The sequence below is a fragment of the Pocillopora verrucosa genome, chromosome 3 (genome assembly GCF_036669915.1).
Source record: "Pocillopora verrucosa isolate sample1 chromosome 3, ASM3666991v2, whole genome shotgun sequence".
In the NCBI taxonomy this organism is placed as follows: Eukaryota; Metazoa; Cnidaria; class Anthozoa; order Scleractinia; family Pocilloporidae; genus Pocillopora; species Pocillopora verrucosa.
The window spans coordinates 11,144,847-11,160,335 of record NC_089314.1 but is presented as its reverse complement, the minus strand read 5'-3'; the positions used below and the strand labels follow the sequence as shown (position 1 = coordinate 11,160,335).

At 39.2% G+C, this 15,489-nt stretch overlaps 1 protein-coding gene across 2 annotated transcripts; it reads left to right on the top strand.

Annotated features, from left to right (window-relative positions):
- Positions 1-2,321: 2,321 nt before the first annotated feature.
- Positions 2,322-14,375, top strand: LOC131797950 (ATP-binding cassette sub-family C member 4). Of its 2 annotated transcripts, XM_066164041.1 has the most exons (7): positions 2,322-2,852; positions 7,730-8,109; positions 8,487-9,826; positions 10,279-10,849; positions 12,073-12,209; positions 12,520-12,881; positions 13,162-14,375. In XM_066164041.1, exons 1-7 carry the CDS (start codon positions 2,337-2,339, stop codon positions 13,717-13,719), a joined length of 3,864 nt encoding a protein of 1,287 aa, XP_066020138.1. In that variant the 5' UTR covers positions 2,322-2,336; the 3' UTR covers positions 13,720-14,375. The 2 variants fall into 2 exon arrangements, with proteins under 2 accessions (XP_066020138.1, XP_066020139.1); XM_066164042.1 differs by lacking the exon at positions 2,322-2,852 and having other exon boundaries at positions 7,895-8,109; positions 12,550-12,881.
- Positions 14,376-15,489: the final 1,114 nt, after the last annotated feature.

The following is a 15,489-nucleotide window of genomic DNA, read 5'->3' as shown; positions in this document are numbered from 1 at the left end:
GATAAAAGTTTTGATGTTAGTTATGTCAATCTCTGTGGCCGCTTGTTCAAAGGTTGGATAACGCTATCCATTGGAAAATCACTATAGTGGATAGCGCAATACGTTTTCTTAATAGTTATCCGCTGGATAGTGATTTATCCGTTGGATAGCATCATCCACTCTTCGAACAACTGTGCCCTGACGTGTAGTCCAATCTTCAGAATTCATGAACAATCAAAGCACAGTGAACACTTCAGTGTTGTACTCTTTGAAGGGGAACGATTTTAGATGAGAGCATCTGCTAGAAATAATATCGACAGGAAATTCCGGAACTAATGCAAGTTATTTGGGATACAGAGGTTTTATTTTAGTATACAGTAGTTGTATTGTTGGTCATTTCACCAGGTTTTCAACGCATCTGTTTCACATGCATAAATTAGACTCTGCATTGGCTTGCAAATTCAGAGATTAATGGAAATTGTTTGGGATACAGAGGTTCTTTGTTTACTGTAAGGTAGTTTTATCTCTTTTCATTTCATCAGGTTATTCAACGGATCTGTTTCACATGCATAAATTACACTCTGCGTTGGCTTGTAAATTCAGAGATTAGCTGAAACACATTTTACGTAGTCGAGAAAGGCAGGTTTCGAGGTGAGGATTGCAGCTGCACAAAATATCTGCGATTCCTTCGAACCGCTTCAGGTATGGATATTTGGATATGTTTATTAAGACCTCTTGCAGTATAAATAACTGAATTACAAGTCTGCCCAGCAAACAATAATAATCCAATAACACAAAATAAATAGCTAAGAAAAAATTGATTGTATTAGCAACCAACAAGCATATAATGGCAAAATAATGGCGAAGCTAATCATGTGCAAAGCATAAAGCGTATTTTTTTGAGGTAAAGTTCTTAAACCTGTTGGCCGAAGTGCCTCGGATATTTGAATTTCTTTCTCTAAGTCTTAACGCGTAATTATACTGAGTATCTACTATGCCACCATCGATCATTATGGGGAAATAGAGTGACGAATTGTTTTGCATAAATTGAAATAATGGAATATTTCTTCTATACCTACTGACAAAGATACAGACCAGATTGACTGGCCTTCAAGTCACTTTTTTTAAAACCGAAAGAGTGCGATATACATTCCAGAACTTTGATCAAGATAATCGGCTTTGCTGAAGCATATTCTAGTAAGTAACTTGTTGTTTATTTGTACATGGTCGATTAACTCAAGTAATTCATAAGGATGGACATTTCACCTCTTTATATGATTAGTTGGTTACGCAATCGACAGCTTCTGTAAGGTGCTGTATTGTTGGAGCTTTGGGTACCGAGGCTGCGAAATGAGCTCCTGGGAGGGAGTGATGGAGGTTTGTTTCTCTTAAAGCTACAAGGGTAATTACTATTCAAAATGACTAGTTATAGAGCCATTGTGCATGAGACGTATTTGTATTTGACATTAAAAATATTACAACAGATTGAAAAGGAGCCAAAATGTCATCGACTAAGCTAAATTTTCGGAAGAATTTAACCTATGATTGACTTCGGAATCGATGTGAAGCTTTGCTACGCTAAGATGTAGCCAGAGGAAACATTTGTAACCACATGGCTCGTTTTGCTGGATGATTGATTTTCTTAATATGTTTGGGAGCGACTCCGTTACAGAAATGAAAGATTCCATATTTGCTGTGAAAAAACAAATTACCATTTGAATTACGATAACGATAGGCTTACCTTGTGAGTTCTTATATACATATATTATTTTCAAGGTTTTTTTTCGTTCCCCATAGACATTTCAAAAAGAAAAAATGGTCGCTTCTTTTGGTTTGATACCTTCTATTGTCCATGTTAAGTTATTCGTGTTTTTATGTAACGCAATAAGGAGCTTTCATTACGCAAGGTAACGTCAGTAACAGTTGGACACAGAAGGACCGCCTCTCTTCCACTTGCCGATCTGGTTAAATCTTTGGTTTTATCGAGAATTTTGCAGATATTTTTTGTCGTTAAGAAAATTTAATGCACTCGAGACTTAAAATACAGCTAAATCTATTCTCGTTCCACTTGTGCCTCCATAGTTATTTACCTCTTGCGTACCTGTTTTTTTCAAAGCACGCTGGACAAAGAGATCTTCAAGGTAAGATAACTAAACTAGTGATCACTTTAAGAATTTCTGAAAGTATTTAATAAATGTGGTGAGGCACCCATAACAATTTGGTGACAACAGTTTTATAGAAGACGGTTGAGGACATCTTTTATAAAACAAAAACTTGACAATCCTTTGTATTCCACGCAAATTTTAAAACGATTCGTTTTTTCTTTCGCAGGAGGAATAAGCATAGGAACGGCCGCCATGGAAGATATTTCTAGTACAAATCCTCTAGGAAAGGCGGGTTTTTTCTCTCTGATAACTTTCTCTTGGCTGAATGATATTCTCAAGCTCGGTAGTAAACAACCCTTAGACGAAAGCTTTTTATTCCGGGTGGATACTTCGAATCGAACAGAAAGACTAGTTACTGAATTGGAACGAGAATGGGTCGCAGAGAAAAGAGCAACTGCACACCAACGAACAAAGCCTCGCTTGTGGAGGGCCATGATGAGAACGATTTCCCGCCGAGATTATATCATTATGGCATTACTAAGGTTATGTTACTCACTGACATTGCATGCGCTACCTCTGTTGATATGGTACTTCTTGAGAAGTATTTCTACAGGCACAGGTATCAGTTACAAGACATCTTTGCCCTTTGTCATTGGTATTTTTCTGGTCACCATGATGAGAACTGTCGTGCAATCCAAAGCCATATTTAAGGCGCAAGTATTGGCAATAAGACTGAAAGTTGCCGTGGTGGGACTCATTTATAAGAAGGTGGGCAAAAAAGATATAGTGATTTTGATAGTTGTGGCTGATAACCGCGATTAATTTTTTTCAGTAATATCGGCATTTTTGTTTTCCATGAAATCTTTGTTGCACGGAGGATTCACAACAACTTTTATGCATTTAGTATTACAGATGGCCGCATTTGCTTTGTCACAACGTTTGATATTGACTATTATAATAGAGAGCTTTAGCATCGACCAGGGCGGTGGAGTAATGTTTGTCTTTCGGAGCGAAAAAACGTTATGCAAAAGCTCGGGTCAAAGAAAGCGAAGAAAATTTCGTTGTGGCATGGCATCGTGTGGAAATATTCGAACTCCGCTTCCTCTCTTTTGCAAACGCGATTGGACCGACGATTAAGAGTTCTTTTCGCTCTAAGAGCCGTTTTCCGGGCCCCTCAGTTTAAAATTGAACGGTTCTGAGACTAGAACTTTCGGGTATATGATAACCTCATGGTCAAAGGTCCACTGAAGACATTTGTTCCTCTGAAATCACAGAAAAGTTGAATTTTATGACAACTTTAAAAAAAAAGCAATATAATGTACAAGGACAGGCTGATGGCCAAATACAGAGCAATGGCACATTTATAGCTATGATACTCATGCATACTTTAATCGTGGTGTCGAATTCCCCAGAAAATACCTAAAATCAATTATTCATTTTTAAGGTGATAAAATATGTGGTTATTGTTCATCATTGATTGTCGGCGTAAAAGATTTGAGTGTCATCAGCGTAAGTGGACAGAGTGCACTTCTTGATGACATATGAAAGATCGTTCATGAAGATGTTGAATAATAAAGGGCCGAGGATGGATCCCTGTGGTACACCATTGCATATAGGTTGCCAATTGGAGAGCGTATCCCCCAGTCTTACCCTTTGGAATCGATTTGATAAATAATCTTTTATCAGGGAGGTTGTTACTTCATCTGCTCCATATTCTTTTAATTTCAAAACAATCAGTTCATGAGGTAAGTTGTCGTAAGCCTTGGACAAATCTATGGAGACCAGACCGATCAATTTATTGTTATCAATTTCTTTTTTCCATTGTTCGGTTAGACTAAGAAGTGCTGAGTCGCAGCCGTGATATTTCCTATAAGCAAACACATATTTGTGATAAATTTCTTCAAAATACGAGCTTATTCGACAATGAAAAATTTTTTCGAAAACCTTCGATAAAGCTGGCAGAATCGTTATCGGCCGATAGTTAGTTTTTAATAGGCTGCAGTCTTTTTTGAGAACTGGAGTGACCTCGCCAAGTTTCCACTGTTGTGGTATCTTTGTTGAAGTTAAAACATGATTAATCACTGTACTAAGAGGGAAGCATAAGACATCCATCGATTCTTTAACTGCTAGTGGAGGGATCCCATCACATCCAGAAGCCTTGTTTGGAGCAAGTTTCCTCATTACCTCGTAAACTTCTGTTGGATTAGTGTTGCTTAGCGACACATTCGGCCTGCTTATTAAGTTATTTGACATGTGCGATAAATCTACTGGATAGCCGTTTTGATTTTGTTCTTTGGTACTTTGAGTACAGCTTGTGAAGAAATTATTTAATGTCTCGGTCACCTCTTGAGGATTCCTGATGATTTTGTCACCCTCTTTCAATGTTATTCCGCTATTGTCTACATTCTTTCGGGAATTAACATAAGGCTTGATGGCAAGCCAAAACTTCTTTTGATCCGCATATTTTTCCGAACACAGCTTCTCAAAATGTCTACGTATAGATTTTCTTCTCGTGCTAACTACTTTGTTGCGCACTAGACGGTAGCTCTCGCAATCACACTGATTACGTGATCTATTAAATTTTTTCTTAAGCCGTTTTCGTTCCACCATTTCTCTCCGAATTTCAGGAGTGATAAACTTCGATTCTACTGAAGATCGTCGTTTGAAAGATCGCATTGGTGCGTGGTCTTCTAACACCTGATTATATAACGTCTCCCAGCACCAGTAAACATCGTCCATATCATCAAAAACGTATGCAGCATGAAAAGGAACTCGACTGAGATCTTTCTGGAAATCATCTCGGTTAAAGGTCTTGAATATCCGTTTCTTGACGACTTCGGCGTTAGCATGTAACATTTTAGTTTTGAGAACCGTGTAAACTAGCAGATGATCACTGATTCCTGTTTCGGTAGCGCCAGACGATTTCATAAACATGGGCACATTTGAAAGAATGACGTCCAGGCAAGAAGCTCTAGTTGTTGAAATTCTTGTCGGTTCTTTAATTAATGTGTCGAGGTCATAGATATCGCAAATATCCAAAAGGCATTTGCCCTGGTTATTATTCATAAACGGATGAATTATGTCACAATTTAGATCACCAAGACAAATCACGTTTACGCAGAGAGATATCGCTTGATCCAGGACTGTAGTCAATTCAGTTCTGAAAGTAGCATTGTTAACAGAAGGAGGCTTGTAGGCACTGACTAAAGCAAAGCGTCTTTGTCCGATGAGTAGATCGAATAAGAGTGATTCCACTGATGTTGTAATGCCTTTCTTACATGTTGCGGCGATGTTATCGCGAATAAAGACGGCAAGACCGCCACCACCTTTCGTCCTGTCACGGCGAAATAACTTGCACCCGTTAACATAAAATTGAGAGTTAGGAAAGGATCGATCGATCTTAGTTTCCTGTATGGATAGAATGTCGAAGGCTCTGTTCGTTAGCCACTCCTTGATCTCCTCAAATTTGCTTGGTAAACTGTTTACATTTAGGTTTGCTATAATGCATTCCTTGCGATTATCGTTTCTAATTAACTTCATGTCCGAAGGTTGTGAACTAAGGTCCAGCTCAGTGTCGCTCGCGCTTTCATGCGTGGAGCTATTCAAGGTGGAAAAGAATGAATCGCTAAACTTCGGCAAGGCACAGAAAGAGCATATCCAGTCGACAGATGGATTATTAAGATAGTACTGAAAGGTCCAGTTCGACATATTCAGACATCTTGCATGCGACCAGGTGTTGCACTCAGAACATAAAATGGCGTCTTGATTGATTCTTACGGATTTAGAACATTCACCACAAGGATATTTCGTAGGCTTCCTTCTCGGACCAGGGTTAGGTGAAACATCTCCAGAAATCAACAATCTTTGCGCTTGAAATGTACCTACACCAGTAGCAGTGTATAATAATCTTCCTCCATTAAAACGCCTCGATGCAAGCTTGAAAGGTAGTTTGTAGTAAGCACTTGACGTTGTTAAGTGGAGTGAAATAACCAGTCGCGTACAGCGTTCGGGATGCATAAAACTGCAGTTTGATGAGTCACGAAATTCTCGTAGAAGTACGACAAGGAATAAAAGACACAATAATGTGTCGCCCATACGGACGTGTCTGACCGCCATGATGGCCTGGTTACGTTACGGGAATTTCGATTCCACTGATGTTGTTGGGATGAAGTCTTTTTGTATAGCCTCTTTGACTCTACGTGTGGATCACAATCAATGAACTTAACCTCGCCCCAAATAGGAATATGCCCCGTTTCGCTAGCGTGCTCCCAAACCGCAGGGGTCTGAGTGCGAGCAAACCGTATGTCTCTGTCATGTTCTTTTATCCTTTTTCGCTTTGATCTCCCTGTTCACCGATATACACTTTGCCGCAGTCGCATGGGATCTTGTAAACGACACCGTTTTGTTTTGTTGGTTCTAAGGCACCTTTAGCTAGGTCGCACTAAGTGAGACCTAAGCGGTATGTCAGATTTGAAAACGGTCCTTATGTTGTAGGCAGCGGCGAAGAATCTCTGATACACCCCTTATGTAAGGTGTAAACCAAGAAAATAAAACTGTTTTCGTTTAAAATGCAAATCCATGCAAAACTTGGATACCCGAAACGAATAAAGTTCATCTTCATTTACAAAGTGTTAGAATACAAGGTTTGAATTTCTATAAGGAATGAAATCCGTGAAAGTAAACTAAATTTAAAATCCTGTAAACTTCCGGTTATTGCAACTTACCACAGGTGAAAATTATTCGCCTTCTCGTTTGAATGCGTTAGCACTAAAAATTTTGTCCACAACGACTATAGAACGACAGCCCGTTAAAAAAGCACATGTGCCGTAACTTGACAGTGTCACGAAAGGACTTCCAGCCGTCCTCGTCGTCTCTTTCGTCACCGATGCTAAAGCTCTTTACTAAAAACGCATTGTAATACAAGTGTATGCTCTGCCACAAGTTAGTGTGTATGAAATTATGACCTCATTACGACTTCAACACGGACAAAGTGTGTAATTCATTAAGAATTCCCGTTTTAATCGACACATGTGCAATGGGGCGCTAGAATTACCGAGGGACACCGGACACTACTTGGTACCCTGGCAGGCAGTGTTTGAGATTCCTACAACCGACATCATCTCTTAGACTTGTCTTTCTTGTACTCTACAGTCAAGTACGGTCCCCGCCATGTCGAATAATCTTGCGTAGCGTCCTTGTAGCTTTCTCGTGTTTCCCTTCTTTTATTTTTCTCCTTTCCTTCTTTTCCTTCATGATTGGTTTGCAAATTAGGAGATACGCCAGAAGGCATCCAACATCCAAAATTCATTTCTGCGCCATAGAGAGGGACAAGGGTCTTTTCGGTTGTGAACCACGAGTTGCTGCATTACGTTCACAGATAGTTTATTCGAACTGGCGGCGTCAATTGTCGAGTTTTTTTCAGCACGCTCAAAGAGAAATCTCGAAACGGTTGGGTTACTGTTTGAAACCTCAAACATGTAAATAGTACATTTATAGATATACATTTCAATCGTAAAGATAAAGATAACATCCTTTTAAGAGGATACTTCCCCTGCATAGAAATGATTCTGTGTACGTGAAGAAAAGGCACTTTTACCGTTTTTTAAATTAACAATATCTTTACTGTTCCCCTTTTTCTTTGTTAGATTCTAAACAGTCCGAGATGCACCTTAGAAGACTCGCTTTCGGAGAACACTATCAACCTTGTTTCCAACGATGCTCAAACTATTGAGGAGCTGGGTTATGTCTTGTATTCATTTTCATTCGCCTTTGTAGACCTCATTGCCTCTTTGGCTCTTGTATGGTACTTAGTGGCCTGGCAAGCGTTGTTAGGAATTTCCTTTTTTCTTGTGGTCGTTGCTTACGGATCCTTCATAGCTCGTGAAACTGGGAAAATACGCCTCCGGGCTGCTGCAGTAACCGACAAGAGGCTGAAGATAATGAATGAGATCATCTCTGGTATCCGCATAGTAAAAATGTACGCTTGGGAATGGAACTTTAGGGATCTGGTTGCACAAATAAGAAGGTTAGAGGATTGTTGTGTTTTCCAGAAAATATCATAATTTTACCAACAGATCGACTTTAATTCTTCAACCCCTAAGGAATCATGAATCACATATATTATTTTCTCAAATCTGAAATTTTCGACCGTCCCCTCAGTCCAATTGGTACGTGCTTATATGTAAAGATTACAAGATTTCATAGTGATAGCCCTTGATTAATCAATCGATGAAATTTAAATTTACATCTTTCTCTGCACATGCGTTTTGTGTGAAAACGTAATTTTAGACTTTCATCCACCGATTAATCATGGAGATGGGCCCTCCATACCAGGAAAAAACTATCAGAGTGTTATATAACACCACATGCTCGAATTACATTCCTTCAAAATGTTTTCCACAGGAAAGAGATCTCTCTGATTCGTATACGAGGATTCTTCATCTCCAGTATCTACGCACTGTTCTTCACCAGCTCCACGATTGCAGGTTTTATTTCAGTCGTAACGCTGCTCCTTACAGGGAATCTGCTGACCTCATTTATGGCTTTTACATTGCTTTTGGTGTTGAGTAACACTAAAATGGTGGTGACAATATTTCTTGTTTATGCATTGCGCTACATTGCCGACGCAAGGACGGCTTGTTGCAGAATGCAGAGGTTACTAGAAAAGAATTCCTTGTCAAAGATGCAAATAGATCAAGGCGATACAATATTGCCCTTTACAGACCAAAGAAAGCGATCGAATTTTGTCAGAACTGATAGCTTTACAAATGGAAAACCGGTGTTAGTTGGTGCTCGAAAGCTGGAACCGCTAATCGACAACCATCCACCGAAGGTTACGCTCGACAAAGTTTCGTGTGCTTGGAGTAAAACGTCGGAGATTCCTGCGCTACAAAACGTTTCGTTAGATGTTGCTGATGGGCAGCTTGTGGGTTTAACAGGCCCAGTTGGAAGCGGAAAAACAACTTTACTACTTAGTATTCTGGGAGAACTTCCCGTATGTTCTGGTCGAATTTCTTGTATCGGAAAAATGGCTTTCGTATCCCAAATTCCTTGGGTCTATTCAGGCACAGTGCGCGAAAATATTGTGTTTGGCAGACAGTTTGTCGCCGAAAAATACAATAAAGTTATCATGGTTTGTGACCTTGAGAAAGATATTAAATGTTTTCCTAAAGGCGATCTAACTGAAATTGGTCAACGCGGAGTCATCTTGAGCGGTGGTCAGCGTGCTCGAGTAAGTCTAGCACGCGCGATATACACTGATGCTGACATTTACTTATTGGACGACCCACTCAGTGCAGTGGATGCCAAAGTCGGCAAAAATCTATTCGAGAGGTGTATCAAGGAGTTTCTGGGCAGAAGAATACGCATTCTGGCTACTCATCAGCTGCAGTTTCTAAAAAAGACTGACAGCGTTGTGCTGCTTGAGAATGGTTCCGTTGTAGGTCAAGGGACATATAGTCAAGTACTTCAACTCAGCATGGGCTTTCGCTTTTTTCAGCGTGAAGCGAAAGGAGCCCCCAGTTTTGAGAAAGATGATCTTGAAATGGCTACAGTTGTGTGCAAAGACACTCACAAATCCATGAGCGTCCCTCAAATAGATGGTGAAAGAGTGGATCTCACAGATGATGCGGAGGACAGAATGATTGGAAGTGTGAAGTGGTTGTTGTACTGGAAATATTTTAGGACTGTACTACCAACTATCACGATAGCAAGCCTTTCCGTTTTCTTGACTTTTGTACTAGGTAAGTGACAATCGCTTGGAGTGTTTTTTTTCATGACCCATGCAGCTAAACTGTCTGGAAATTTTAATAACTATGCGAGGACCCTCGCCAGCTTGGATCATCCTATGTATTGTCTAAAATTTTCACGAATAAAAAATGATCAGTCTTGGTCGAAATAATCTGTACTCGTTAATCGCGTGATAGCTTTGAAATGGAGTGTTAATCCATCGCCTATAAGTACGAGTTCATCAAGCCATTCTAAATTGCAAGAAGCTATTAAAAAATCTGAACATTTGCCTCATCATGACTACAGAGAACATCATGAAACTCGTCTTCTTCAGCAAATAAAGTTAGCTGTGGCTATACTTTTAGGTACATTATTACCGACCGTATAGCCTTAACACCATTAATGACAGTTTTTTAAATTTTTCAAGGCACTTATACATACCATTCAATTTTTTGTCTCTCCTCAGTATTGTGGATAGCACCCTTCTGGTGGGTCTCAAGAATGACGGAAATGCCATTTGAAAAGCAAAAAAATTTCATCACTCTTTCGGTGTACGGATCAATTGCTATTGCTTCCTTGCTTTTTACAATCGTATCCTCGTTCTGTTTCTATGTCACTGCTTTGAGAGCATCAGGAAACCTTCATGACCAGATGACAAACGCTGTTCTTAAAGCACCAGTTTTATTCTTTGATACTAATCCAGTTGGTCGCATCTTGAATCGTTTCTCCAAAGATGTCGGTTGCATGGATGACCTGCTTCCAGGAAAGTTTCTCTTTGCCATTCAATTATGTCTTCACTTTCTTGGTGCTACCATTCTTTCAGCGGTATCCAATGTTTGGCTCTTCATTACTTGCTCTCCATTAACAGTACTTTTTATCTACCTGACTAAATATTATTTGAAATCCGCTCGAGAGCTCAGGCGACTTGAAGCTATAACCTGCAGTCCGGTGTATTCCCTTATTGCTGATACAATGGCTGGATTAGAGGTGATAAGATCATCTGGGATGGAAGATAATTTTCTGCAAAAGTTTTATCGGTGAGTGCCCTATGAAAATACAATGTCACTGTTACGAATACTAAGTTTCCTGAATTATACCGTCCCCAAGTCTATAGAACTGACATTAAACAATTCACAATTTTATATCAAGGAAAAAAATTGTGGAAGTGTACTTCATTTGATAATTTAACCTAACAATGTAGGATACTTCAACCGGTTAATTACATCCAATTTAATCAATTTGCAAAATACCCAATGAATTTTATAGCAAGGTTATTCATAATAATTAGTAATATTAAGTAATTAAATGTTCTTAGTACGTTACAGTTTTTAAATTACGTTCTACATCCTAGTTTAACTTCAACTCTAATTTGTAGCTTGGAAGGTTTATAGGTGAGGGAGTCTCACATCGGACTGTATGGTGGATACCATTACTTTAAACAATTATCATAGACATGGAAAGGGAAAACGTTAGCAGTTGTAAGCCATTTATTTTGGACGGAATATTTCGTTGAGATATTGAATAGCAGAGAGGATAACAATCAAAATGATCGAAACTGCAAGCAATTAGGGTTTTTGAAAACAGCTGAGCCGCAGTCAATCTTTACAACCTTTTGTACAGACCCCATTTCTGATGGGCAGGAGCTGTTTAAACATAATTTCTACCCCATCAATTTCATAGATATTACATATCTTTAACTTAAGGCTTAAGCTATACTTTGGTACACTTTAGTTAGTACGTAAGTTACGATTGGTAAATTTAGCGGGCCGTATTTCACTGTACACCCCGACTGATTGCAAACTTAATTTTACTTGAAACCCTCCCCCTATTAGAATTCAGAGATATATTAAATATCTAAACGAACCTTGTTTGTTGGTTTGTTTTGTAAGTTACAGATCTCGTTATTTCTTCTCATATTTATGTTCTACGCTTGGGTCATAAAACCGAGCAGAAAAAAGCTCTGTCGGTAAGTTCCAGTACGGACCTCGAACTCGGATAGTAAGAAGTATTTAGTGAAAATTATTTGTGTTACTAAGTTCCTGTTTTTTGGAGGGGGAGCGAACAGAGTTTGAAATTTATTTTTGTTGTTGAAAGATTTCAATGGTAACGTTAAAATGCTCTCTTTTTCATTTTTCTTAAAGCTAAGATCATGACATCAATTTCGAATGGATCGATTGGCTCAATGTAATACAATGGACTTAATTGGGACACAGGTCTCTAACTAAGAAGAACTCATCAATGTATTGGTCTTTTTTTAAAGATATCAAGACAAGAACACGTCTGCCCTGTTTTTGCTGAAGGCCTCAACGCGATGGCTCGCTTTCCGAGGAGATTGTTTGTCTAATTTTCTTGTAACTTCTGTGTCGGCTGGAGCTTTGTTTGCAACACAAAACCCAGGTACATATTCCTAAGGTTTCTAGTGCAACTGAATCTCCATTCCTTTCGCTTGTGTGATCACTTTATCAATTAAAATTCTTCGCCTGGCGAGCCCTTTCCTATAGGAGCCTATTCCTGCCTCCCAGAAAGTTTCCTTTCTCTCTGCGCTGTTAATAAATCCTATTTACTTATTAAAATGTCCATTTGAAAAGCAATTTGAATTACGCTTTTAGTACATCATAAAAGAGCATGACCTTCTCTTCATATTCCTTTTCACCGACTTTTGTAGAAGCATGATCAAAGATAATTAGTAAACCACTCTTGTTTTCAGCTTTGGCGGGAATGTCCCTTACTTTTGCAGCCGACACATTGGAAGCAGCCCAGTACGGTATCCAGGTAGCCTCAGAGACAGAAAACTACATGACATCAGTGGAAAGGGTGTTTACCTACACTCAAATCGAATCTGAACCTGGGTACAACTTAGAAAGCCTACCTCCGGAGTCGTGGCCAACAAAAGGCACTTTAACATTGCGCAACTTATCTTTATCATACTTAAAGGGAGCACCACCAACTTTGAACAGAATAAATTTATGTATCACTGATAAGGAAAAAGTTGGTGTGGCGGGTCGTACCGGAGCTGGAAAATCATCATTAGTGGCGGCTTTGTTCAGAACACCAGAGCCAGAAGGCGAGGTGAGAACATGCAGAGTGTTACCGTTAGGCAAACTTTGAGATATCGTTCCTTTATCTCCTTCCTGTTACGCGAAATGTAAGTTTTCTTAAAACTTGATTTAAGAAATCGTTAGCGAGTTTTAATGACATAAATGATTATGATGATAAAAAAGATAAAATAACGTATTATTTCTTAGAGGACAACTGTTTTGCTCTTCATTAGTTTCCGTTTTACATGCACGCCTTAAAAATATCGTTATTCGACATCATTTTGATCCACTTCCTCATTTCATTTGAATAGATTATCATAGATGGCATAGATATCACGCATCTCAATATACAGGCAGCTCGCAGATCTATGGCTGTCATTATTCAGGATCCTGTCCTCTTTAGCGGCAGCCTTAGGAAGAACTTAGATCCCTTTTCCTTATACAAAGATCATGATCTGTGGAGAGCTTTGGAAGATGTACAGTTAAGTTGCCTGGTACAACAATTGCCTGAAAAGCTGGAGTACAAGTTAAAAGAGTCTGGGAGCAACTTCAGTGTCGGCGAGCGCCAGTTGGTCTGTTTAGCGCGTGCTCTGTTACAGAAAAGTAAGATCATCATCCTGGATGAAGCCACAGCTAATGTCGACTTCAAGACAGACAGACTGATTCAAGACGTTATTCGCAACAGATTTAAAGACTCCACAGTAATAACCATCGCCCATCGCTTGAACACCATCATAGATTATGATAAAATGGTGGTTATGGATGAGGGACGAGTCTTGGAGTTTGACAGACCTGAAGTGCTACTACAAAATGAGGATGGAATCTTTGCTCGTCTTGTGCATACCCAAAATGTAACGGCGGCACATTGAGCTTGGCTTTAATCGACGATGGAATCACACTCACATTTGCATTACAACATATATTGGTACCAGTCTTCCATTCCGCCTTCGTATATTTTTAATTCGTGTTGGACGAGGATAGTTTTGCAGTTTTCCTTGTAAGGAATAATTCCCATTTGAAAGGAATTCGTCAGTTAAATTCTATGAGAAAGGAGAACGCTCCTTCATCTCATCGCAGCAATTTCAGCTTCTCCCTTAGTTTAAAGATAGCTCGTCTAATTTTCAACGTTTTTACATGTTTTTTTTTGTTTTTACACTTTGAGAACCTCTTAGAAGAATCGTTTTCTCAGATGAGTTTGTAACATCTCATAATAGGTATGAATATGGGGCTATTCGTTTATTTTATTGGCATAAGTAGAAAGATGTTATAGTGTAGTACTGAGGGATATCGACAACCAATTAACCGTTTTTATTAGTTCATGATAGCAGGTAAAATTAATTCATTATCTTACAAGGATATTGAAATACCCCGTTTCAACAAACGGGACTTAAGGGTACTTAACTTCGAGGTCCTGCCGTCTTGTAAAACATGTAGAGTATGGTGTGGTACTGAGATAAAGATGAACCTTTAGTAACAGAAAGCATGATCTACTTTGTTTATTTACTCAAGAAATTTTTTCACTAACACACACCTTTCCGTTTCAAAGTTTTCGGGCTGAAAATAATAAACGAGGATTGAAGTTTCTCTGTCTGTACCACCAAAAAGTGTATATTTTTGGACAACGGTTATCATTTTTTTCTGTTCATAACGATGAGTTTTTTCCTATGGTGTGACTTGAAAGTTTCAAAATATGATCTAATACCTAATATCCAGTCAACCCTCAACGATTAAAAAGAACACCCACCGAAATGACTGAAAATTGATTTCAAACGCGTAGCGTAAAATTGTAAAGGCGAGGCTCACTTATTTTTTCCAACCTTCCACAAGATCACATTATAATCGGAGCTCGCACCGCGCGAATGCCATAGCCAGGAAAATCTGGTTAGGAAATCAAGTACGTCCGATCATCCTCACTAGGTGCGCTATTCTTACGCCGCGGATGACTCAGCCAAACGCGCACCCACCCTCAAGATTTGCACAGAGCGGAGAAGACTGTGCCCCCAAAAGTGATTTGTTTAAATGTTCCCGCCGAAGAAGGAGCGGGGAAGGGGGAGGGGGAACAATTCTCATGGAATTTTCTTTTTCCGACCAATGCGAAAATTTTACGTCACATTCAATTTCAATTAATGAACTCTCCTCCTAGGAACGGCAGAAAACTTTCTCAGGGAAGTCACCATCAATTTTTTAGTTGTTCTTTTTTTTTTTTTTTTTTTAATGAAGAAATATAACTCCAGGTTAGCGTGTAGAGTAGTATGTTGCTCGCACCAATCAGATCACCACATTTGGGTCATGTATATCGCACCAATCAGATTACCGCATAAGGGTATGTATCTCGCAACAATCAGATTGTCGCATTAGATTGTCCCATCTCAACCCGCCCAGCCAAAAAGAAATTCTTGCACGCTACGCATGCCTATGATTTATTTCGTGTCGGACTTCACTCAAAAGGAGGGGCTGTTCGTAGACGAACAGTTTTTAAACAAATGAAACGTGCACCATCAGCTCCAACAAAAATATCATAACCATTAAAATTACAATTTTCTCGATAGCGATTGGTTTAAAAACTCCTATTTTCCACGAATTCACTTGCCAAGTTGTTATCAGACAGTTTATCATTGAACAGTTCAATAAGCCAATCA

Excerpts from the sequence above, each read along its gene's own strand:
- LOC131797950 (XM_066164041.1), top strand. The coding sequence starts at position 2,337 with ATGGAAGATATTTCTAGTACAAATCCTCTAGGAAAGGCGGGTTTTTTC. Across the intron at positions 2,853-7,729 it reads TGGGACTCATTTATAAGAAG|ATTCTAAACAGTCCGAGATG; the intron begins GTGGGCAAAAAA and ends TTTCTTTGTTAG. Across the intron at positions 12,210-12,519 it reads GTTTGCAACACAAAACCCAG|CTTTGGCGGGAATGTCCCTT; the intron begins GTACATATTCCT and ends TCTTGTTTTCAG.